Source organism: Centroberyx affinis, unplaced genomic scaffold (genome assembly GCF_046629955.1).
Source record: "Centroberyx affinis isolate AG114_WGS23_722 - 3 ecotype Tasmania unplaced genomic scaffold, CSIRO-AGI_Caff_v1 ptg005150l_1, whole genome shotgun sequence".
Taxonomy (NCBI): domain Eukaryota; kingdom Metazoa; phylum Chordata; class Actinopteri; order Beryciformes; family Berycidae; genus Centroberyx; species Centroberyx affinis.
Window position 1 is genome coordinate 7167 of NW_027282557.1, and position 23225 is coordinate 30391.

General features: G+C 39.0%; 1 protein-coding gene across 3 annotated transcripts; it reads right to left on the reverse strand.

Annotated features, from left to right (window-relative positions):
• Positions 1-1848: 1848 nt before the first annotated feature.
• LOC139666835 (ubiquitin carboxyl-terminal hydrolase 2-like) lies at positions 1849-20225 on the reverse strand. Of its 3 annotated transcripts, none has more exons than XM_071546171.1 (12): positions 19874-20225; positions 9824-9871; positions 9494-9617; positions 8358-8469; positions 7953-8063; positions 7129-7193; positions 6919-7022; positions 6676-6756; positions 6482-6560; positions 4932-5039; positions 4653-4773; positions 1849-3473 (listed from the first exon to the last, which is right to left on the reverse strand). In XM_071546171.1, the coding sequence occupies exons 1-12, from the start codon at positions 20069-20071 to the stop codon at positions 3368-3370; spliced, it is 1257 nt and encodes a 418-aa protein (XP_071402272.1). In that variant the 5' UTR covers positions 20072-20225; the 3' UTR covers positions 1849-3367. The 3 variants fall into 3 exon arrangements, with proteins under 3 accessions (XP_071402272.1, XP_071402274.1, XP_071402273.1); XM_071546173.1 differs by having other exon boundaries at positions 6676-6753; positions 9824-9874; XM_071546172.1 differs by having other exon boundaries at positions 9824-9874.
• Positions 20226-23225: the final 3000 nt, after the last annotated feature.

The window sequence follows — 23225 nt, forward strand, 5'->3', positions numbered from 1 at the left end:
TTTGAGCTCACACACTTCCCACACACATACACACACACACACACACACACACACACAGAGTTTTTTTCCTCAAGCTCAGTGACTCAACGAGTTTATTCAGAGGGCAGTCATTAAGAGAGAGAGAGAGAGAGAGAGATGGGGGAAGTAATACATATATTTGTTTGCTGATTTATCGGGCCAATATTGTCTTTTTTATGAAATATTTATTAAACAGGTGTCAAGAGTTTGGGTCTAAATGCAGTTTCAGAGGCTTTTCCACCCGGACAAGAACGCAATTCTGGAGGGAAACACTGCATACTTGTCATTTTTCGGAATTCATTTCAAGATGGTGAATACCACAAAAAACATATCAGCTATCGGCAGCTTCTATCCAAAAATATCCGTATAGCCATCGGCCTTCAAAAACCCCATATCTGTCTAAACCTAGTTTGGTTATGTCACTGTAAGCCCCACACTGAGCAGCAGCTGTCCTGTGTGTTTGGGGCTGAAGTGATACACACACACACACACACACACACACACAGGATTGAACCAGATAACCTCCAAGGATACACACACACACACACACACACACACACTCACACACACACACACCTACACACAGAGTGCTCTCATGAGACTGTGCCAGTGCACATGACTCCCTCTAGTGGCTGTAGTGTGAAACGTCCAGTCATATGCTAATCCCAGTGGCCTTGTTTTATGTGGGTCAAAGGTGTTTCTGACATAAGTGCCGTCTGACACAGGTTATCACCTCAATTAGCCTGTAAGTGCACAGCTGACTAGTGAACTTATTAACTTGCATTTGTTATTTAACATAGAGTAATTATGCAATACTGGTAATAGTTTACTTGAAGACTATTGCACAAGCGGACAAGCATAGATCAACTTTTCTCACCATGTAATCATCATACAAAGATCCTAAAATCACATTCAATTTATATCCTGTCATAAACTATAAAGTTACCCCATTAAGTATTCACCCACGCTACATTTTGTGCATATTCCATGCTATATTTTTTTCATCCACTCACAATGTGCTTCTAATATGCTTATTATACCATGTAGCAACTGTTAAAGTAATAATTGCCTAATGACTAACAAATAAAGTAATAACTCACTTGTCAAAATGTAATAAATGTTCCTCTAAATAGACTAGAAACCTTTATTCCTGAATAATGAAATGACATCACATGTTTACATCAACCAGCAATTATGACTTCATTAGGGGTATAGCATATTTCTAACTGATGATGTAATAACAACATTGACTAACAAATTAGTAACCCAAGTTATGACATTCTTAGTCATTATTAGTCAATATTATTATTACATCATCATTCAAAATATATTACATTCCTTGTGAAATAATAATTACTGGTTACTGTAATACTGTGATTTTATTACATTATCCAGGAATTTATGGCATTAACAGGTTTTATTACATATTCAACCCATTTAGACTGATATTTTATTACGTCACAAGTCATTACACTCATTACACTGTTGCGATATGCCCTATAATGCCTTATGAACTAACTCATAACTCACTTCGTACATCACAATGATCTCCTTTTTGTCTGCTTTATATTGTGTTCTTATACTTAATAAGAGAGTCTAAACATATTGCCACTGGATTAGCTAAATTGTGAATACACCATGTACAAAACACCACTTTCTCTTATTATTTTTGCTATTATTATCATTATTACTTTATTGTATCCCCCCCTTTCCCCCACTTCCCCATCAAGAGGCATTTTGCCTCTTGCAGGCTTTCATAGTAAATAAGAATTTGTTCTTAATTCACTTGCCTGATTAAATAACGGTTACATAAATAAACACAAGTTAATGCATAGGTTGACAATGTATTTTATTCATGTATAGACATTGAACTGACTTCATGAAAAGGCGACAGCCTTATTACCTGAACAAGTATTGTTGATGCATCTCCACAGAGATGCTTAGATATGGCTGGCAGTACCATAGTACAGTTACATTCATCATGTTGCCCCATAAGTACCAACATACACAAAACATCCTCTCTCCATCTTGTTATGTCGTGAAACTGTATTTCCACGGTTCCTAGAGGAAACCTTAAAGCCTTTTCAAGCTGCACACATCCATTTTTGCCACTAGGTGGCACCAGACGCTATACTCCCAATCACAGGCATCATATTAAATAAAATAATTTACAACCCGCATGGTCAGTGTGAAATGTTTTTCAAGTCTCTGTCCTTCAAGTCCTCACAACATAAGTGAATAGTCCATGTTCAAAGTGCATACAATGGTGTGAAGAGAAAATAAAACAATGTAAAAATGTACTTTTAGGGTAAAGAAAGTATATAAATCCAGATCCAGGCACAACCAAATAATTTTATTTGGAGGGCAAAGAGATATTAAAAAAACACTTTTCATCTTAAGCTTGAATCCACTGACTCCACTGTTGCTTGTGCACCCTGAGGAAGGCATAGGTGGTGTTTTATGAATACCTCTTTGCCCTCTAAATAAAGGCATCTTATATTTGTCTCACAGTTGTGTAGGGCTGGGTGATGTGGTTGAAGTTTTCTCGATATCAGTATATACCACGATGTGGCTCACGTATGCAAAATCCCATGTTAAACAATGAAATGAATGTTCATCCCATTGAAGTGAATGGTAATGTTAGGTGTGATGTCAAACAAAATTGACATTTTCAAATAATATTCCTTAAAATGTCCAAAAATAGAACTAAAATCCACTGGAAAATGTTTAAAACCAGTTTTTTTTTTTTTACGTTTTTATGATTTTAAGTCTGGTGATTTTGCTTCTTTTTTTTTTTTTGGACATCTTACTACCTGGATGACTGAAATAAATCTACATAGACATTCCTTTAAAAATGTGTTTAAAAGTGTTTAAATAAAATTTGCTTGTTATCCTCAATTTAGACAGCAGAATAGGGCTATGGCAACTATAGCCCTAAATCACCATATCATCACGATATGATTCCATTGAATTATCATCCAGCCCTACAGATGTGATTGGGCCTGGATTTACATACTTTCTTGACACTAGAAGTAGATGTTTGACACGTTTTCTCTTCCGTTCCTCCCAACCCATGAGCACCTGTTACGCTTATTTCAAATCCTGATGTGCTCTTCACCAGTTCTTCACCTGCGTAGACTTCACTGTCCACCCATTCCATCCCTTTTCCCCTCAAAATGGGACCAAAGGCCAATGTCTGAGAGTGTTTCCTCAGAAACACATCCCTAGTCCATAATGCTGGGCCTTTCTCCATGACATGTCCACCAGGTAACGCACTCTCTCAGAGCGGACGGTCCAGTCTGACCCCGTTGGGCCCAGTTCAGTCCAGCTAAGAACTCTTCCGGAGTGCCTAAAGTCGGTATGTCTGGTGTTTGATGTGAGGGAAGGCAGCCAGCTCGTAGAAGAGGACGTAGGCATCACTGCTGCGGACCTGGCTGGAGGACATCGGACTCACCCTGCAGTGACAACACACAGTATACTGTTACAGCACTGAATGTTACAGGACCCACACAGGGGATTGCATGTTCTAGATCTCTGTCTTGTACGAACGTAAATGCAAACAGGCGGACAGACACATGGCACTGGGGTTAGACTCGTGTGTCCAATATTTGCCTTTTGTTAAAAATGGGATCTGCTCCAGTCAGTTTCATCTATGTCCATGATGCAGTTTGTTTGATTACATATTGTAGAATTGATCAATATTACACTGATTGTCCCTTTTGATCAGATTCCACACAAGTCTACATCAATGTTTATTACCTTCACCAAGGAAGTTATGTTTTCGGTGCCGTTTGTTTGTTTGTTTGTCTGTTTGTTTGTCTGTTATCAGGCTTACAGAAAAACTACTGGCCCGATTTTCATGAAACTTTGTGGAAGGGTGTAGCATGGGCCAAGGAAGAACCCATTCAATTTTGGAGCGGATCCGGATCCGACTCACGAACAAGCAATAATAGCACGAACCTTGGCGGAGGTCTGCGCTCTCCAAGTGCCCTACTAGTTATTATTATTATTATAGATTTTTTTAACCATACTTTTTAAACGTTACCTCTCCTGTTTTTACGTCTCTTTATGATGTTGGCTATCTTGTTCCTGTTATTGCTGTCTTTTTCATGACCCAGAACTCTTTTTAAGCAGGTTTGTGCAGCACTTTGGGTTACACTGTTGTATGAAATGTGCTATATGAAGCTTCATTTGACTTCTTTTTGATTAGCAGTAGCAGTACTAGTATCATCCTGGGTTTCAATGGCGAGTTTTAGTGACCCATGATGGTCCTAATGCTCTTTCAGAAGATTTTCCATCTTGACGAGAATAGAATTTTGGGGGTATATTAAATACTGGGCAATGTTAAAGAAATTGAGTATCGGCTACTGGCAGCTTTGATCAAAAAAGTATTGGTATTGTTACAGGTATCGGCCTTCAGTGTATCAGTGTGTAACACACAGACACAAACACACACTTGACCTACTTACACTGCCCATTTAATTCGCTGTCTATGAAATATGGCAACTAGCTGACACACCTAGAATGAGATAAACTCAATTTGACAGCAAGCACACAAGCAATCATACTGTCTAGTCTCATGCCAAACTGCTAAGTGGATATCTGAGGTACAGTGTGGTGTGGATAGTTGATACCTGGAGTCGTTGTAGCTGTACCATTCCCCCAGTGCCGCGTTCCTGCAGTACGCTGTGTAATGGCCTCCCAAAGTGTTTCCAGAGTGGTTGGACACTGCGTACAGGTTATACACAGCATGCTCTACAGGTAGACAAGACACAGTCAGTCAAAACTAGTGCAATCCTTAATCATAAAATCATATTGTATTTGGAAAGTAAAGCAAAAGCTGACAAACAAAAATGCTCATTAACCCTTCTGATGACAATATTAGTGTCCTTCAGCTTCACCTGAGTACCTACCGCTGTTCTCCGAGGCGAACTCCCGGAGGTCCAGCTCTTTGAGAGGGAAGTTGACGTAGGTGGAAAGCTTGCTGGCTCGGATGTGAGACTCTGAGAAACGCTTCAGGTCTGGGAGGAACGCCAAGTCAAGGAAGTGAACATCTACGACTGATAGGCTGCCGCTATTTCTTTTGTTGTTACTGGTTTGTGGGTCATAATGTCCTGCCAAGGCTCATATGATGCTGTACGCACTGCTTCTATTTAGATCTGGAGACTGGCCTGTTGGTCAACTTAAATGATTAGAACATACCCAGCAAACATTTGACAGATAGCGATGTGCAGGAATTGTCGTGCAGGAATGTGCAGGAATCAACGTCAACCCAAACCAACATTGGTGCAAGTCGTCATATCAATACAGTGTCAAGATAGTTTCTGGGTAGACGCCAAAATCACCAATGTCTCTGACAGATTGGCTCTGGTACTCCATGCTAACACTTCAGCATACACTATGTTGAGTGATAGTAGGCTCCATGCTAATACTTTAGCATACACTATGTTGAGTGATAGTATGCTCCATGGTAACACTTTAGCATACACTATGTTGAGTGATAGTAGTCTTCATGCTAACACTTTAGCATATTGTTGAGTGATAGTAGTCTCCATGCTAACACTTTAGCATAGGCCTACACTGTGTTGCTTGATAGCAAGCCACCAGCATTATCTCAAAGGTAAGAAATGTATAAGTTGTAGCAGTTCTGAAGCTAAAGGGTAAGTAATCTTAAATTATATGTGGCTAAGTCTGGCAGTTTTGCGTAGGAAACTTAAAATTTACAGGAAGCATGAAAGAAAAACTACAGTTGACTTACTTGGAGCGTGACTTTTGTTTCCATAGGAAGTGAAGGTGTTGGGCGATGGGAGACTGTGTACAGCTAAAAATCACTGCTCAGCAGATGAATACGTAATTGCTCACCTTAAATAGTTGCTGATGTAGATACATCAGCTGTATTGAGTTAATTTTGATTAACCTACAGGTCATATAATGAAAAACATTTTTATTACTAAAGGGTCAATCTTTTTGGTTTGGATAGTGTTCTATTATCACTCAACATGGTATATGCTAAAGTATTATTAGATGTTCCAAAGTCTAGATTAAAAACAAAAGGTTCCTATTGGTTCATCCAATGTCCAGATTAAAACAAAAGGTGATCAGGTTTTTGTTATCAGGGCTGCTAGACTTTGGATAGACCTGCCTGAGGAGTTTAGGTTGGCAAATACATTTTTATAGACTTGCTCTTATGTAACAACCTTATTAATTGTTTTGACCTCCATTTTATAGCTTACTTTTATGTTTTTGCTTTGCTTTTATATTTTTGACCTTGCTTTCATTGCTTTTGTTTAATTTTCTCTGCTTGTTTTTAATGTTTTTTTAAAGCGCTTTGTGACTGTTTTGAAAAGTGCTGTATAAATGAAGATTATTATTGTGATTATTATTCAATTGAACCCGGCTAGCACTTACCATATTCAATAAAGTGAAAGCATGAAACAAAGAGTAACATGCAAGGAAAGGATACGAAGCACAAGAATCTGAGGGAACTTCTGGATGGTGAACCTTTTGGTGCATTTTCTCCTGGCTTTACATCTGTTGCATGTCTGAGAGAGAGACAGAGACAGAGAAAGAGACGGTAGTGAGAGGTTGCCGCTACATAATCCAAAGAAATATCAGTTTACAAGAAGGAGGTGGTATGTTGACAGAGAGGCGTCTTACCGGTTTCTCTTCTCCATCTAATACATCCTGCTTGGTGAAGAGTCTCATGCAGTCTTTCAGAGTCACCTCTCCTGAGCTCTTCTATGGAGACAAAGAAGAAATCCAGTCAGAAATCAGCAAACTGCATGGATGTTCATGTATAGAATGTACAAGGCAAGACGAATGGCTACGCTGCAAGCATTTGCATTGTGACCAAGAACAGTGTGTGTGGGTGTGTGTGTGTGTGTGTGCGTACGTGCTGACCTGTGCAATAGGTAGAGATAGGTCCCAGAATGGATCGAACACAGTGGAGCAGAAGCCACACTCAGTGCAGGTCAGAGAGCTCTTCAGCTGGCCAACAAACAGATCTACAGGGAAAAACCCAACATGCACGTTAATACGCAATACACATAGACACACAAGGAAGGCCTCTGGTAATTAAACAGCCGTATCCCATCAAGGCAAGTCACTCACCGACCACTTTGCTGTCCTCTTTCTCCAGGTACTTACTCCACATCAGTTTGCCTTTTTCATCATCCCTGTGAAGGAAACCATACTGTAGTCAAACCAGCTTAATTTAGTCCCCAACCCTGTCTTTAAAACCCTTTTTATAATGTTAGATTGTTCAAGGGGAAAACTGAGATGTGTGTCTTTTAAGATAATTTTAAATAGAAATTCTTCTGGATTACTTACAGTCAAGAAACGTAGTCAAGAAATGTACGTATGAGAAAAGTCCAGAAATGCACATGAATCGTTTAGATTTGCTTAAAAGCACCAAAATTGATATACATGTACAGTGCGATTCTTCCTTCTGCCATCCTCCATGTCTGCTGAACTGACCATGATAGAACAGAAGAAAATGTATTGGTGGCTAACGAATACGGTGCTAAAATTAACATAAACTGTTCAGACCATGATGTAATGATGAATTCACTGATATTGTGTAAAGAGATAGAATGAAATTGCCTGAATCAGGAATTTGGAAAAATGGCAATGTTCTCAGTTCCCTTCATTAAAATTGCAATTTTATTGTATTGCTTTACATAATATCAATGAATTCATCATTACACAATGATCTGAACAGTTTATGATGTTTTCCTTCCAAGGTATCAAACTGTGCATGCATACCAATTTGGGTGCTTTCGTGCAAATCTGAACAATTTGGCCTATAGCTGCACTAATATATAAATCTTGCGTTGATCTTGCGTCTTTTTTGAAGTGAAAGGTCTTACTTATGTGGCAGGTTATGAGTGACTTATTAGGAGCAGAGGTGCGAGGTGGTGGGTCTGCTGACTTACGAGAGGTGTTCAAAGTCCTCAGCGGACACCTTACGAGGCACCGTCACTCTGTTGACTTCATTATGGAGACCGTCCAATAAGAAACGCAGAAACTCCTGGGCGTCCTGCTGGCTGGAGAGAGGGAGAGAGAGAGGGGATGGGTGAGAGAGAGAAATTGTTACTTTTATATACTCATTATTTCAACTAGAATTCAACCAGTTTGGGTTTTTGGATGACACTGACTGGCTGATTTTAAGTAAAAAGTCAATATCAGCCCCATATATCGGTCTAACACTCATGCCAGCCACTCAGAAAAGCAGTTACGTTTCCAAGATGGCAAGAAAAAAGGACAAGCACACAAGAGAAAAGAATGGATGGTGTAGAGATAAGGGTAGAGGCACATAAACACAAGGAAGGAAGACTTACTTGTAGCCTACAAATTTTGGAGCATATCTCTGGATCTGGGTCTTGAAATCTGAGGGACTGACGGCCTCAGTGTTCACAGAGGTCCACAGGGTCTGAGTGAGCTTAGCGAACTCTGTCAGAGAGAGAGTGGGTGAAAGAAGGAAGGAAGAAAATAACACCATGAATAGGACGGACAAGGTCGGTAATGAGTTTTGTTCCAAAATGAGAACAAAACTAGTATAAGCATTTTTTGAAATACACGTTTCTTTTCCCAAATGGAAATTTAGGTCCAATAAGAGTGTGTTGCGAGGGCAATTCACACATTTTTGCCTCAGCTGCTTGAGCTAAGGGTGAAGAGTTTTTTATTAAATAGCAATAGCATTAGCATTAGCAATAGCCCATTCATCACCAATTGCCACGCAAATACCTTCAGTTGTAAGACTCCCTGAGTCTCTTTATAATTGGAGTTTTCTGATCTGATCTGAGATTCTAGGATGGAAAACCCCTTGCCTTGCTGGTCTGACTCCCTGGTGATGATGCTGCGTCTTGCAACAATGATAGCAACCATTCAGAATGGACAAGCTTCTTACATGCACTACAATAATTTGGGGGAGTTGGGGATACAAAGAGTTTGGGAATTGGGTGCAGTATCGCTTTGCATATTCTCGCTTACAAATAAATATGTGGGACATAAGATTAGATTTACATATAATTTACATACTGTATGCATGACCATGAGAAGGACAAAGAGGTTTTATTTTTTGACCAGCGCTATTAGGCAGCTGTTCCACTTATGGCGAAGGGACAGTGAACAGCATGGCTTTCTGATTTGGTCATGTTGGTGATATAGAACACTCTTCCCTGCACAAACCTTAGTGATTGTTTTGGAAATGAATTCAAATGTTTATCGCTGTTTTAGTGGAGCACTGTATAATGTACAGTATAAAGTACAAAGGCTATCAAGTATGAAGCATCTATAAAATGTTAGGGTGGGACAACATTTAATTACTAGCGGCCCATAAGATTCACAAGACAATGCCCAGATCCACAGTATTCCTCAATCAGGTGGCAATGGGTACAGTATGAGCAACTGTAAATGTTTAACAGCTTAGAGGCCGGTGTGTTTTTGTATTTGGGTCTCAGTGTTAGTGTCTTACCCTCCATGAGATCAGCCTTAGCCCTGCAGTTGTTGTTGAGATCTGTGCGATGTGTGTTTCTCAGGCAGTAATCCCTCAGCTCCGGGGTGTTACTCAGACATTGCAGGATGGAGTTCATGAAACACTTGTAAACACAGAAGGAAAGAACCATAAAACATTAAAAAAGGAGGAGGAGAGAAGGCTTGAACAAACAATTCTAATGGAGATGGATGGTGTTTTGGTGATGACAGGTATTTGGGACTCAGCGGTTTTGGTGGGTCAGACATGAACATGAAATGTTGAACTACAAAAGTTCAGTCTATTGTATATCATTAAGTAAAGGATACTTACAGTGTTGCCCAGGTTCCGCAGTCCCACCAGGCCTTGAGGACTCTTGTTCTGCTCAGAGAGAGAGTAAGGAGATTCTAGTTCACTTATCCATTTGTTAAGGAATGACATACAAGTGTTATACAGCATAACAAAGACCCTGAAGATTCACGTGACAGGCAGCTTGACTATGTGTAGAAGGATTTAGGACATTATATGGACAGTTTTGGATTGATACAAAGGGTTACATAGTTTTACTAAAATCTCATGCCATTTTTGGGTTAGGTTCATTTATCACTAATAGCCCAGTCTTACATTCTCAGAATGGCCCATGTCTCTAGTTTCTGGGTGTAAACTTTCATGAGGCTGTAATTATCCAAGAGGTCATAATAGCTCACTGTAGACAGTTAGATAAAACTGCATACTAGCGTTTTTAATTACAAAAAAGAAATGCTCAGACCACTCACATCATTACTTATGAATATAAATGGGATTATTGGAACCACAAGAGTTTCGAGTTTACAACCTTAAACTAAAACTGAAATGAAGTCGAGGCCATAGATACTTTTGTACAGATACTTGCAGCATTGCAAGTATTAGTGAAGTTCAAAGGTAAAACATAATTATGTGCAATATAAGTCAATGCCTGATACTTGACACTGATATCAATCAGCAATGAAGATAATGTGTCATGATAATGTGTCAGGTATTGCACGTTTATAATGAGTGATATATCAAGGGGATCTTCACTTTGGAACAACTCAAAAATTCCTTTGAATTTACAGATGTGTTTACCCCATGGTGTGCTAACATGACGGGTTTGGCATCAATGGAGTCCTTGGAGTCTCTAGTTTCATTTGGGGCTCCAATATACTGCCCCCTAAAGCCATTTAAGTCATGTGACCTCCACTGGGCGCAGTGTTAATTACTTGGGAACAACACTATCACTTAAGGATTTTGTATCAATGCTGTCCTTGAAACGGAGTGCCAAAACCCATTTGAACACATGTGTACTGTAGTATATCTTGCACAGTACGAAAGGCACTGACAAAAATAGAAACTAATATCATTAAGTCAGGTAGCAGGGGATGACTTAAGGATGTTTGACAGTCAGGGTACAGGAAACAAACAAACAAAATATAAAAAAAAAAGAAAATTATCGACCTGAAGTTCAGATCAAAACTGGAATAAAAATGACAAGATTACCTGATGAGAGTAAGTGAAATGGAATTTGTGAGCAACACCTTTGGCTTTGACAGTAGAGTGGAATCAGCCTTCAATTGCGCATCAATGCTAATGCTTCTCAAAATTAAGACCACATTTCCTATAAACCACCATTGCTGGATGTTGCTACTTGCTCTGTTTGTGCAGGAAAACAGTGCCCTCTTCCTGGTTTGTGCCATAAAGCAACCTCCCTTTTGTGCTGTAAAGCAATCACGCCGATTTCCCACCAAATCGGACCTGGTGGCACACAATGTAAAATGCAGTGTAGAGGCCGGTAGAAGCTGCCAGTCTTCTCTGTGACAGTCTTGTTTGTTTACTAATGTCTCATCTTTAATGTGCTAATGATGTATTGATGTTAAAATGCTACAAGTAGCACCTTTAAATATAGCTTTTGGAGGTGATGTTGATGTAGAGCAGTGGTTCTCAACCTGGGGTGCGGGGACCACCAGGGGTCCTTGAGGGGGTTCCAGGGGGTCCCCAGCAAATGTATGAATTGTTAAACTTAAGCATTTCATTTACAAGAAGTTAACACAATTTGAGAATGTAGAAGAATGACTGTTTTGATCATCATCATAGTTTCACTCTTATGTCTCTACAGATGGTCATGGTGGAAATCTGGACAAAATCATATCTAACAATACAAATATTCTCAGATTCGGGTCCAGGAGACAAAATCTCATCAAATGGGGGTCTGTGGCTCTAATGTGGACTAAACTAGAGGTCCTTGATATGAAAAAGGTTGAGAATCACTGATGTAGAGAGTAAGGAGGTGGTCAGGCAAGTAGATTAGTCAAATAAGAGAATCTTTTTGCCATGAAATCCATGCAATATAAATCAACCCCAGACCAGGGAGAGAAGAGCAAAGTGTTTGACTGCAGATATTCTGTGTTTTTTCTCCATAGGCCTACTGTACATCCCAACAGAGGACCAGTGCTGAGTACAGCCTGCACACAGCCTATATATGGTGAAACTATGATAGCCTCACGTAGGATCTGCTACATTCCTCGTGTGTGTGTGAGCCTCGAAGGGCTGTGTGGAAAAAAATACACCTACGCATACCATTCGTCACATTGTCGGCAGCATGTACCCGACATGCAATATATATCATCTTTCCGCAAAATACCACCGTCTGTTCTGACTCAAGCCACCACTGACACCATGGTGACAGCAGCGAGGCATGTGATGCTTACCAAATAGAACGGCTCTTCTGAGAATTTGCAGAATGTAACATGGTGTTAGAATAGGGGAAAGATCTGCTTAGGAAGTGAAGAATCAACCAGTTTAGAGCAGACTTTGCTGGTGCCATTGGTAATGTTAATCATCTGTCGGCTTAGACCAATACTGGACTGAAACTGCTGATACTCGATAACTTTACATTTTACCATTTCTGTTCCCAAGATTTTCCATAAAATGACAAATATCCATTGTTTCCCACAGAATTGTATTCTTGTCAAAGTGGAAAAGCCTCTGAACCAGCATTGAGACCATCATGGGATACTAAAACTCTCCATTGAAACTGAGACTAATTAAATTCTTTTAGGGTTAACAGTTCTTTAAGGCAGGGTAACCCAGCCCACCACAGTATTCAATGGTAGGGAAATTCTGGGATACAGTGGCCTTTAAATGAAGAACTAATGTCTACTATTCCACTATTTAATTTTCTACTATTGGCCTGGAAAACCAATATATTGTTCTAACCCTGGAATTTTGATGCCACAAGCTTCAGAAAAAGCAGGAAAAAACCTAAGTCTAAACAGAGCCACCTAGAGTCTACTGGGCTCAACATGGTTCTCCCTGAACACTGAGCTGAATAATAAACTAGCCTCATGGTGAATGGATGACCGCTGTCTTTCCATACCACTAATAACTGCATGTCTAGGGATCCCAGAGACGGTTTCCAGTATTTACAGGTTACATATTGCTGTAGGACCTGCAGCCTCGGCCTGAACAAATTAGATTAGGGAACACGGTAACAGTGTAACCTGATGACACGGGCCAGGTCGGTGTCGTTACTCATCAATGCCTCTGCTGACGGCTGAGGAGATGCAGGCGGAAATGAGAGCGTCAGGGTAGCATCACACAAACGTAAGCAGGAGTGAAGGCACACACACACACATACGCACACATATTACCATGAAACTGTCAACTCACACTTTAAAATTGAGCAACAATGTCACTTATTATTCATGGCTGTTTCCTGTTCCACAGAATTTCATACTGTACTATGAGCAATCGCAGCACACATCCAGCATGGTACAGACTTAATGGGCAGGGTACCAGAACAGTACCAAAATATTACACTTAAGTATATTATTTTGCTAAAGTTTTACGAACAAAAATTACTGGTGCAAAAGTCTACTTAAGCATAAGTAAAAAAAAGTAGCTCCTTAAAAATTTACTCAGAATAGGGCTGGGCGATAATTCAATATTATCGTTTATCGTCTTTCAGTGGAATCATATCGTGATGATATGAAGATATTTTAATATCGTGACACATTTCTGCTGTCTAAATTGATTATGACAAGCAAATTTTACTTAAAAACTCTCATAAAATGAGGTATGGTAGGAATATTATTTGAAAATTTCAGTTTCGTTTGACATCACACCTAACATTACCATTCCGTTCAATGAGATGAACATTAATTTGATTATTTAACGTGATTTTGCATACATGAACCATATCGTGATATATATTGATATCGAGAAAAATCCTTATAATTATCATGATATTGATTTCAACCATATCGCCCAGCCCTAACTCAGAATAAAAGTTACTTAGTTACTCTATTGAAGTTTCTTTTGCTGTTAGCTATCCAACTAGCTAGCAAGGCTAGCAAACAAGCTAGACCAGACTAACACAAACCAATAATACTGTAGCTGGATGGATGTTGACTAAGCCGCTATCCTGGAGAAATTTTAGCATTTAATGTTAAAGTTTTATGTTGGTTAACATAATGTTTCCTGTACATACTTGTGCAGGTTTGATGCAAATGCAATTTCCGACTGTCCAGTTCTGATGCAATGCTAATAGGGAGTCTACTAAATTTGTACTCTGTAATGGATGCAATTCAAAATGTAGTGAAGTAAAATACTTCAGTAAACAGAAACAATAAGAAATTGACTTAAAAAACACTCAAAAATATAAGTACATAAAAAGCTGCTCAATTACAGTAACAAGACTCACTCTTGTTAACGGACAAGGGAAAATCAAGCTTTTTACAGAATTCAACCACCAGGTTTCTTCACTTATTGTAATGGTGGAAATCCCCCAAAAGTTATGGGTTTTTTTTTTTTTCTCAGAAATAGCTCACATTTGCTTTTCACACCCTGATGAAAAGATACTGGAAAGATGAAAAAGGTGGCGGGTAAATAGATATCCAGGCACATAGAGAGAAGAGCGGGCATCTTTTCCCTTGTGGTGCACTGTGTACTACTCTCATGCCACTTCTCACGTTCCAACAAGCACCTAAATGCCTCGTATCTGTTGGAGACAAGGTGTGACTGGCAGTACAGAGCTATCTAGAAACTATGCCTTTGGATAACACGTTATTTGAAGGCATTAAAACACATTCCAAACACATTATAAGCAGGCATTATAATCATTATAATCAGAGCAGTATATTATAAAGTGTGCAACAGCTCCAGGGAGAGAATACTTTATGGGTAGTCATAGTTCATGAAATGATCCTGACCTCGTCACACCAGATTCCTTATCTATTATACTGTGTGCCATGATGCATTCAGCTGCATGTACTGCATGTAATATTCTGTTGTGGTTATAATATACATAAGGAAAGTTTATAAGCTTAGTGCACTTGAAATATCTTGCAATGGACTTCAAGTGGTGTTACACCCTGTTGTGTATTGTAAGAACTCAAAGCTAAAAAAAAAAGAGCAAACATACTCTATTCCTACTCCTTAGAGCAATAAACAGTATTCCAATAGTTAAAATAGTGTTTCTATAGGATATATATCGATATACTTTATTGCTGCGATATTGTTCTTTTATTAAAAATGGGATATGGTCCAGTCAGTGTCATCCACCTCTGTTATGATGGATATGATGTAGTTTGTTTGATTACATATTTATTGTATAAATGATCAACAGTGCACTGGTTGTCTGTAGGAAGCCCTTAACCTATACTGATTTTAATGAGAGTGAATGAGTTTTAGTGTCCCATGATGGTCTAAATCAGTGGTTCTCAATGTGGGGTCCGGGGACCACCAGGGGTCCTTTAGAGGGTTCCAGGGGGCTCCCAGCAAATTGATGAATTGTTAAACTTCAGTATTATTTCATTTACAAGAGGTTAACACAAATAGAGAATGTAGAAGAATGACTGTATTACTGTTTACCTACAGTACAGATAGTCATGGAATTCTGGACAAAATCATATCTGACAATAAAAAATATTCTCAGATTTGGGTCCAAGAGACAAAATCTCATCAAATGGGGGTCCGTGACCCAAATGTGGACTAAATTAGCAGTCCTTGATATGAAAAAGGTTGAGGGATGCAGGTCTAAATGCAGTTTCAGTGGCTTTTCCACCCTGACAAGAATACAATTCTGGAGGAAACATGAACGCCTGCAATGTTTTATTTATTTATTTAGTTATTTCTGCATGAAAACGGTCAAATATTGGCACACAGTTATCAGCTATTGTCAGCTTCAGTACAAAAAAATATCGATACTGGTTTCGAGCCTTCAAAAACCCATGAATCCTAATTTCTTTATGTTCTGATCTCTTTGTGTTTTACCCTTTTTCGGCGTAGTATTTGAAGCTGACCATATGGTGCGAGTCTGAATCTCAGGCTCCCTCAGCGTGCGGCTCGGGGGCTTTAAAAAGACCGGCGCATAAACCGAGGAAGCGATCCGTTCAGGTAACTGCTGTGCTCCTGAACATAAAAATCCCTCCACCGGGTTGGCACGGGGGCCTCAGAGCGCAGCGGAGAGAGAGAACGTGATGTCCTAACCCAGCTATGCAGGCCCCGGTCACGGCCAAATAACTTGTGACTAAAGGAGGGCACACGCACTTGCACCGGTGCCAGCTACGCCACTCCCTTGGAAACAGGATAAACACAAAAGCTACGGGGTGGAAACAGCACCAAAATATCCTACTGAAGCAGTGAAGTGCTGATACTTTGCTGAGAGGAGAGATACAAGTACAGCTGTAAAAATGTAAAGTAAAAGTAAAAAGCAGCTCATTTAAAATGTAGTCAGAGTAAATGTTAGTGAGTTATTTTTTTAGAGAACACCTTCAAGAACTTCAAACTAGATTATTTTAATTAGAAATTAGATTTTCAGATGACTGTTCACTGTGAATGGCTCCATATTTGTCCAGTTTCTGATGCTTATAGAAAGCCTACAATATCTGTACTCTGTAATGCAGTGATTCTCAACCTTCTTCATATCAAGGACCCTAATTTAGTCCCCATTAGGACCATGGACCCCCATTTGATGAGATTTTGTCTCTCGGACCAAAATCTGAGAATATTTTTATTGTCAGATATGATTTTGATCAGAATTCCATGACTATCTGTATTGTAGGTAGAGAGATAACAGTGAAACTATGATCAAAACAGTCATTCTTCTACATTCTCTAATTCTCTAAGTTTAGCAATTCTTCAGTTTGCTAGGGACCCCCTGGAACCCCCTCAAGGACCCCTGGTGGTCCCTGGACCCCTCGTTGAGAACCACTGCTGTAATGGATGAGTTTTAAGTACAGTACTTCAGTCAAAACATACTGAAGTAAAAGTAAAATTACGGATTTCAAAAAAATTCTGAAAGTACACAGAAAAGCTACTCAATTACAGTAACATGAGTAAATGTAATCCCTTCTACCCTTACATAACACTAAATGCTCACCTGCCTGAAACCATATTTCATCTTTTGCATTGAAAACCCAAACCCAAGCATGCATACCACTATGAACACAGAAAAAAATCCCCTAGTTGTCAAGACAAGGAGCTTAAAGGAACGAAAATAGCCTGAAAACTTACATTTAACCCATTTGTGAACAGATTCAACAACAGATCCTGCTACTGTGATTTTCAGCTGACTGTGGCTCCAACGTTTTAAAACATAATTTCACCAAATAGCATTTTTATTGATAGAAGAGAACATAGTGGAGGGATACTATTTAGGCAGTGGTGGAAGAAGTACTGAGATCTTTTACTTAAGTAAAAGTAGCAATACAACTATGCAATTTGTCATTACAAGGGGCGGCTGTGGCTCAGGAGGTAGAGCGGGTCGTCCACTAATCAGAAGGTTGGTGGTTCGATCCCCGGCTCCTCCAGTCCACATGTCGAAATGTCCTTGGGCAAGACACTGAACCCCAAATTGCTCCCGATGGTCGCGCCAGCACCCTGCGTGGTAGCTTGCCGCCATCGGTGTATGAATGTGTGTGTGAATGGGTGAATGCAGGCATTGTAAAGCGCTTTGGATAAAAGCGCTATATAAATGCAGTCCATTTATCCATTTACAATGTAAAGATACTCCATTACAAGTAAAAGTCCTGCATTCAAAATCTTACTTAAGTAAAAGTACATAAGTATTGGCAGCAAAATGTACTTAGAGTATCAAAGTAAACGTACTCATTATGCAAACTGTCCCCATTTAGAGAGTTATATTTTTCATAAATTATTGGAATATTAATACTGATTTACTGACATACATGTACATGTAAGCAGCATTTTAAAGTTGTCAACGTGAAGCTAATCTTAACAATTTAGCTAAAATTTTGGGTAGTCTAATCTATAACAATGCTATTTTATAGTTATTTTATAAAGATGATCAAATGTTTTAAATACTAGTAAAAAAAAAACTAGTAACTATAGCTGTGAAATAAATGTAGTGGAGTAAAAAGTACAATATTTCCCTCTGAAATGTAGTGGAGTATAAGTACAAAGTAGCATAAAATGGAAATACTCAAGTAAAGTACAGGTACCTCAGAATTGTACTTAAGTACAGTACTTGAGTAAATGTACTTAGTTACTTTCCACCACTGTATTTAGGAGAGATAGTTCCTGTTTGGGTGACCGGATCTACTTTTATTTTTAAATACTAATTTTAGTTTAAATGAGGACGGACCCAAGATTGCTTTATTGTCTTAAAAGCAGGATCTGTTGTTGACTCGTGTTCAATGTCAGTTTTCAGTCTATTTTCATGGGTCCTTGAAATGAATGTGAAGTAAAAATCCCAATGCTACAAACTCATCCAGCTGCATCTGATCTTGGTGATTACTTTATATTATGGCTTTCATGGCGGTCAAGAGCCGAATAACGCCCCGGTGGAACATTGCTTTAAGTGTTGCCCGTGACCTCAGGGTTCAAACTGTGCTGATACCCACAAGGACACCAATATCTGCAGGCTCTTGGCAGCTTCTCCTCACAAAGCGTACTGTAACGGAAGATAAGGTGACACTCTCGGACACGCTCGCCCCTTATCGCCAACGCTCCTTCCTATTACGCAACGTCCCGCTCTGATTGTTGCTCCGGTCCGTTCTCGATTACATTGTGCTCCTCGTTTGTTTGTGTGTGCTTACATAGCCCGCATAGGCACGTCAAACTTCTGCCACCTAGGTGCAGATAAGGGGCCAACTCGGGATCGCGTTCGGCCCTCCGCGAAGCAGTTTTTTTTCGGCCCTCCAAATGGCTCCAGAGAGTGACAAGATGTCTTTTATCTTGTTGTTCACTTTGAGGAGTGATTTTGAGATATATTGTTTAATTCTAGGGGCTGTTAAAGCTGCACAAAGTGGGATTTTTTTTTTGTAAAGGTACACCTGTCTTAGCCTAAGTCACAAAGTGGGGCTGCAACAGAGCATCCCATCCCCACTAATTCAGACCCCATAGATACAACATATGTGTACCAATAGAGAGTTTAAAGTGGCCTTACTGTACTTAATGGTATTTTTTCTCTCTCCTATGGCATCCACTATGATATTCCTATAATACTCCGATAGGATATTCTACATAATTTATAGTTTTGCTGTGATATTTCTAAATGATCCTTCTATATATGTTATCATTGGATTACTATAGCTCTATTTCATAAGGGATCATAGCACTGCAGGTACATGGCTTAGAACAGAAACTTGCTATTTACGAGCTTTCATTGCAACAACAAAGCAAATACATATACATTCTTTTAAATCACTTCTTAAAACGCACTTTTACAGGAAGGCTTTTTCATAGTATTTATAGTATTTCTGTCTGTTTTCATTCCTTTTTATCACCTTTATTTTATTGCTTTTATTATAAACTTTGTTTTATTTGGTGTCTATGCTTCATGTTTTATTTATTTTTATCTTATTTATGACAATGTTGGACTCCTGAGACGTTTTGTAAAGCACTTTGTAACTTTGTTTTGAAAAGGGTTATAAAAATAAGGATTATTATTATTATATTATTATATATTATTATATGCAATGGTGTGAATGACAAAAATAAAATAAAAGTGGTTCTCAAAAATATATTTTTTTTCCTTCAAATCCTTCAATGTGAAGATAATGACAGTGGGATTGATGGACAGCCATGCATATTTTGAATGAAAAAATGCACTAAATGTACAGTAAGCATTTTGTTATTTCATTCTTTTATGGAATAGAAACTCGGCATAAGAGTGACATTCCACCATTAAACACTGTTTAAAAGTACCAAAAACACATGATACAGTAAGAGTTTAAAGGGAAAAAGTCTGGGGCTGTCACTGTCAGACAGAAAAATGTTGAAAAGTGATGTTTTTTCCCCTCAAAAACACTCACATCCACATTTCCTATTCTAAAATATATATAGGAGGACCACTGACAGAGGTCAGACAGGAATAGAAGTGCAGTGGATTACTCCCTCACTCACCTTGGCCTGGTTGATGAGCAGACCCATGAACGTGGACACCAGCATGGACCGGGACACCGACGGACTCTTGCGCCGCAGGTCTGGTTTCTCCAACGGGAAAGCGGCCGGTCCCTCCGGCACCGTCACCGTGTACGACTGTCGCATAGACGGCATGATAGCGCTGTGTGGTACGGTCCGACAGCAGGATAGGACTGTCATTCAATGCAGGGGCTGGCAGTGAAATTCTGACAGTTGTTAAACCTGTCAGTGGTGAAGTTATTAAAAATAATAGGCTAAGTGATAAAGAAATATATCCAGAAATAGCCAAATCTAACACAGCACGTCGCTCTATACCCTGGGTTCACTGTATCCTCTGCTGTCCTGCAGTGTAGGTTGAGGAATAAGAGAGAGGCGGTGTGTGTTGTCGTTTTTACTACACGCTGTAAACACCACCCACCTTTGAGGGCTGATGCTGCCTTCAAGTGCTGTCGGAAATATCGGAATTGTGCGCGGCGAATGGAGCCTGCACTCACAGGAGGAAGAAGCAGAGAGTTTACTGTTAAGAGTCTGTTCTGAAGTGGAATTTAAGGGAATTCAATTCTGTTTCCTGTCATTCCAGGACAAAAAAACTGTAAAACAAAAGTGTTTACGGTTTTCCCACCAGAATTGTGTTTTTGTCAGAATGGAAAAGCCTCTGAAGCAGCATTTACACCATGGGACACTGAAACTCACCACTGAAAATCAGAATAAGAATATATAAGAATAAGAATAAGCACACAGAATAAGAGTATCTATAAGAATAAGAACATATTCATGCATGTGTGGATGAAAATGTCACATCATAGTCAATTCAGGTTAAGCGCTTCCCATAGACAACCAGTGTAGTATTGATCAATTCTACAACAAATATGTGATCAATCAAACTGCATGATATCCATTCTAAAATATACAGTAGATGTGTTCCGGTGCAACAAAATGCTAAATATCACAACTGTTGGCTAATAAATGCATTAAAACAATAGCATTTTATTCTCTTCATTCTGTTGTTGAAGCAGGATTTATAAATAAATAGGATACATTTAGTTTTATTTATTTTTTTCCTGATTAATTCAGTGTCATATGATTCCGAACTTGGACGTTGGAGATTACGAGGAGACCTTGAAGGCAGCATAAGCCTCCTGACTCAGACTTGACGAAATCAGGAGCAATGACGTCTGAAGCCATTCAATCATTTTAGAAGGATACTGTACAAATCTAACCGGTAAACAGTAATGTGATGCAGATACATAGGTAAAAAAAAAAAAAGAGGATTAAAAAAGTACCATAAAGTAGTCACTATATACTCACTATGACTACCACAATTGTACATACATCTTAAATCAACTTACCTTACTTAACAATTTAGGATAAGAAAGAAAGAAAAAAGAAAGCAAGAAAGAAAGAAGGAAAGAAGTTATAAATATAATGGGCCCCTATGGGTGGAGTGCTGAAAACAGGGCCAATCACAGTATAATTCTATATTCTGAGTATCCATATTTATATAAAAGTAAAATATCATCCTTACAAATCATGTTTCTCCAGCAAACAGCATTTAAATTGTAATCGCTGTTAAGTTTGTTGGGCCTTCATGGAAATGAAACAATTTTCTGCTGCTAATACAGTTTTAGAAGTATAACACATTAAAAAAAAGTTTGTCTTTTTATTGTACCTTATAGACATTTAAAGATATTGTATCAGCTATTGACAGCTTCAATCCAAACACATAGGTGTCTGTATCAGCCTTCAAAAACTCATATGAGTCAACCCAGTGGAGAAGACCTTGACTCTAATCTTTACACTATAGTTTGAGTTTAAAACAGCAAAGGCCCTGATAGGAAGCTTTGATAGCTGCCTTGTAAACCTTTACAGCTCTTTCAGCTCTCTAGTTTGGCTTGCAGCTTATGGCCCTTAACAGAGAGCCATTAAATGTGCTGTGCTGGGCAGAGTCCAGTGCTTCTAGAGCCACGTAACGCACTCTACTTCACTGATTAATCTGTTTATACCCACATGGTGAGGGGGTAACACTGATTTCAACTGATTCCTTTCATTCAAATACATGCAGTATGCTGTATGTGTGGACGTCAGTGAGGGAATACCTTGAGCAGAACCCATTTCCAAGCAAAAGCCTATAGCAGTGGTTCTCAACGTGGGGTCCGGGGACCACCAATGATTCAGGGGGTCCCAAGCAAAGTGATGAATTGTTCAACTTCAGCATTATTTCCCTTACAAGAAGTGAATACAATTAGAGAATGTAGAAGAATGACTGTTTTGATCATAGTTTCACTGTTATCGCTCTACCTACAATGCAGATAGTCATGGAATTCTGGACAAAATCATATCTGACAATAAAAATATTCTCAGATTTGGGTCAGAGAGACAAAATCTCATCAAATGGGGGTCCGTGGCCCTAATGTGGACTAAATTAGGGGTCCTTGATATGAAAAAGGTTGAGAATCACTGTGCTATAGGGAATCCTGTTCTGTAAACTTTGTAATCACCACCCATAGAAATGATCTGAGCTATTTATTTTATTTAGGGGTCCTTGATATGAAAAAGGTTGAGAATCACTGATGTACATTGCAGTTATAAATAAGAAAGAAAAAGAAAATCAAGCCACATCTGCATCGCTCCTCATCATCCCTACTCATCTTGCAGTGCTTTTTCATCTTGGAAAGGCAATGCTGATGTTCGCTGTAGTTTTGACTCAGAGTCGGTTGCTTGCCTTCCTCTGAGTGATTCATCTGTTTCTTTTTTCTTGGATTTTATGTTGATGCAGTTTGAGTTTCTGTAGGTGGCGCTCTCTTCTTTGTCTGTTCAGCCATGGTGGCTATCACTGCTCATGCTAAACTACCCGGTTCTTCTTCTGTTTATTCGCTTTTAAGTTTTGTGCTCCGCATACTTGGAATATTTTACAGGGTTTGTTGAAATATGATTCCCTTGTTCCCCTGGGACATTTTCAGTCAAAGATATCAACTCTGGTTAACCTTAATTGTACCTGTTTTAAATGGTGTATTTATGAGGATGGACTGATCTGTGTGCTTCTCTTTTTGAATTGTCTTTTTTGTTTTTTTACTTAGGCCTAGTTGTTTATTTATTCATTCATTTCCTCTTTCGTGTTAGGCCTATTTCTGATTTTCCTACTTGTTATTTACTCAGTAACAGTAACTCTCTTAAGTCATCATAATTTGTACAGTACAAAAGAAAATGGGACTCACTTTCCACTTCACCCAAATCACACAGCTCACACAGTCTTTTTGCCTCCTACTGAGTAAATGCACCTTCAGTGGAGAGTTTTAGTGTCATGGTCTAAATCAGTAATTCTCAACCTTTTTCA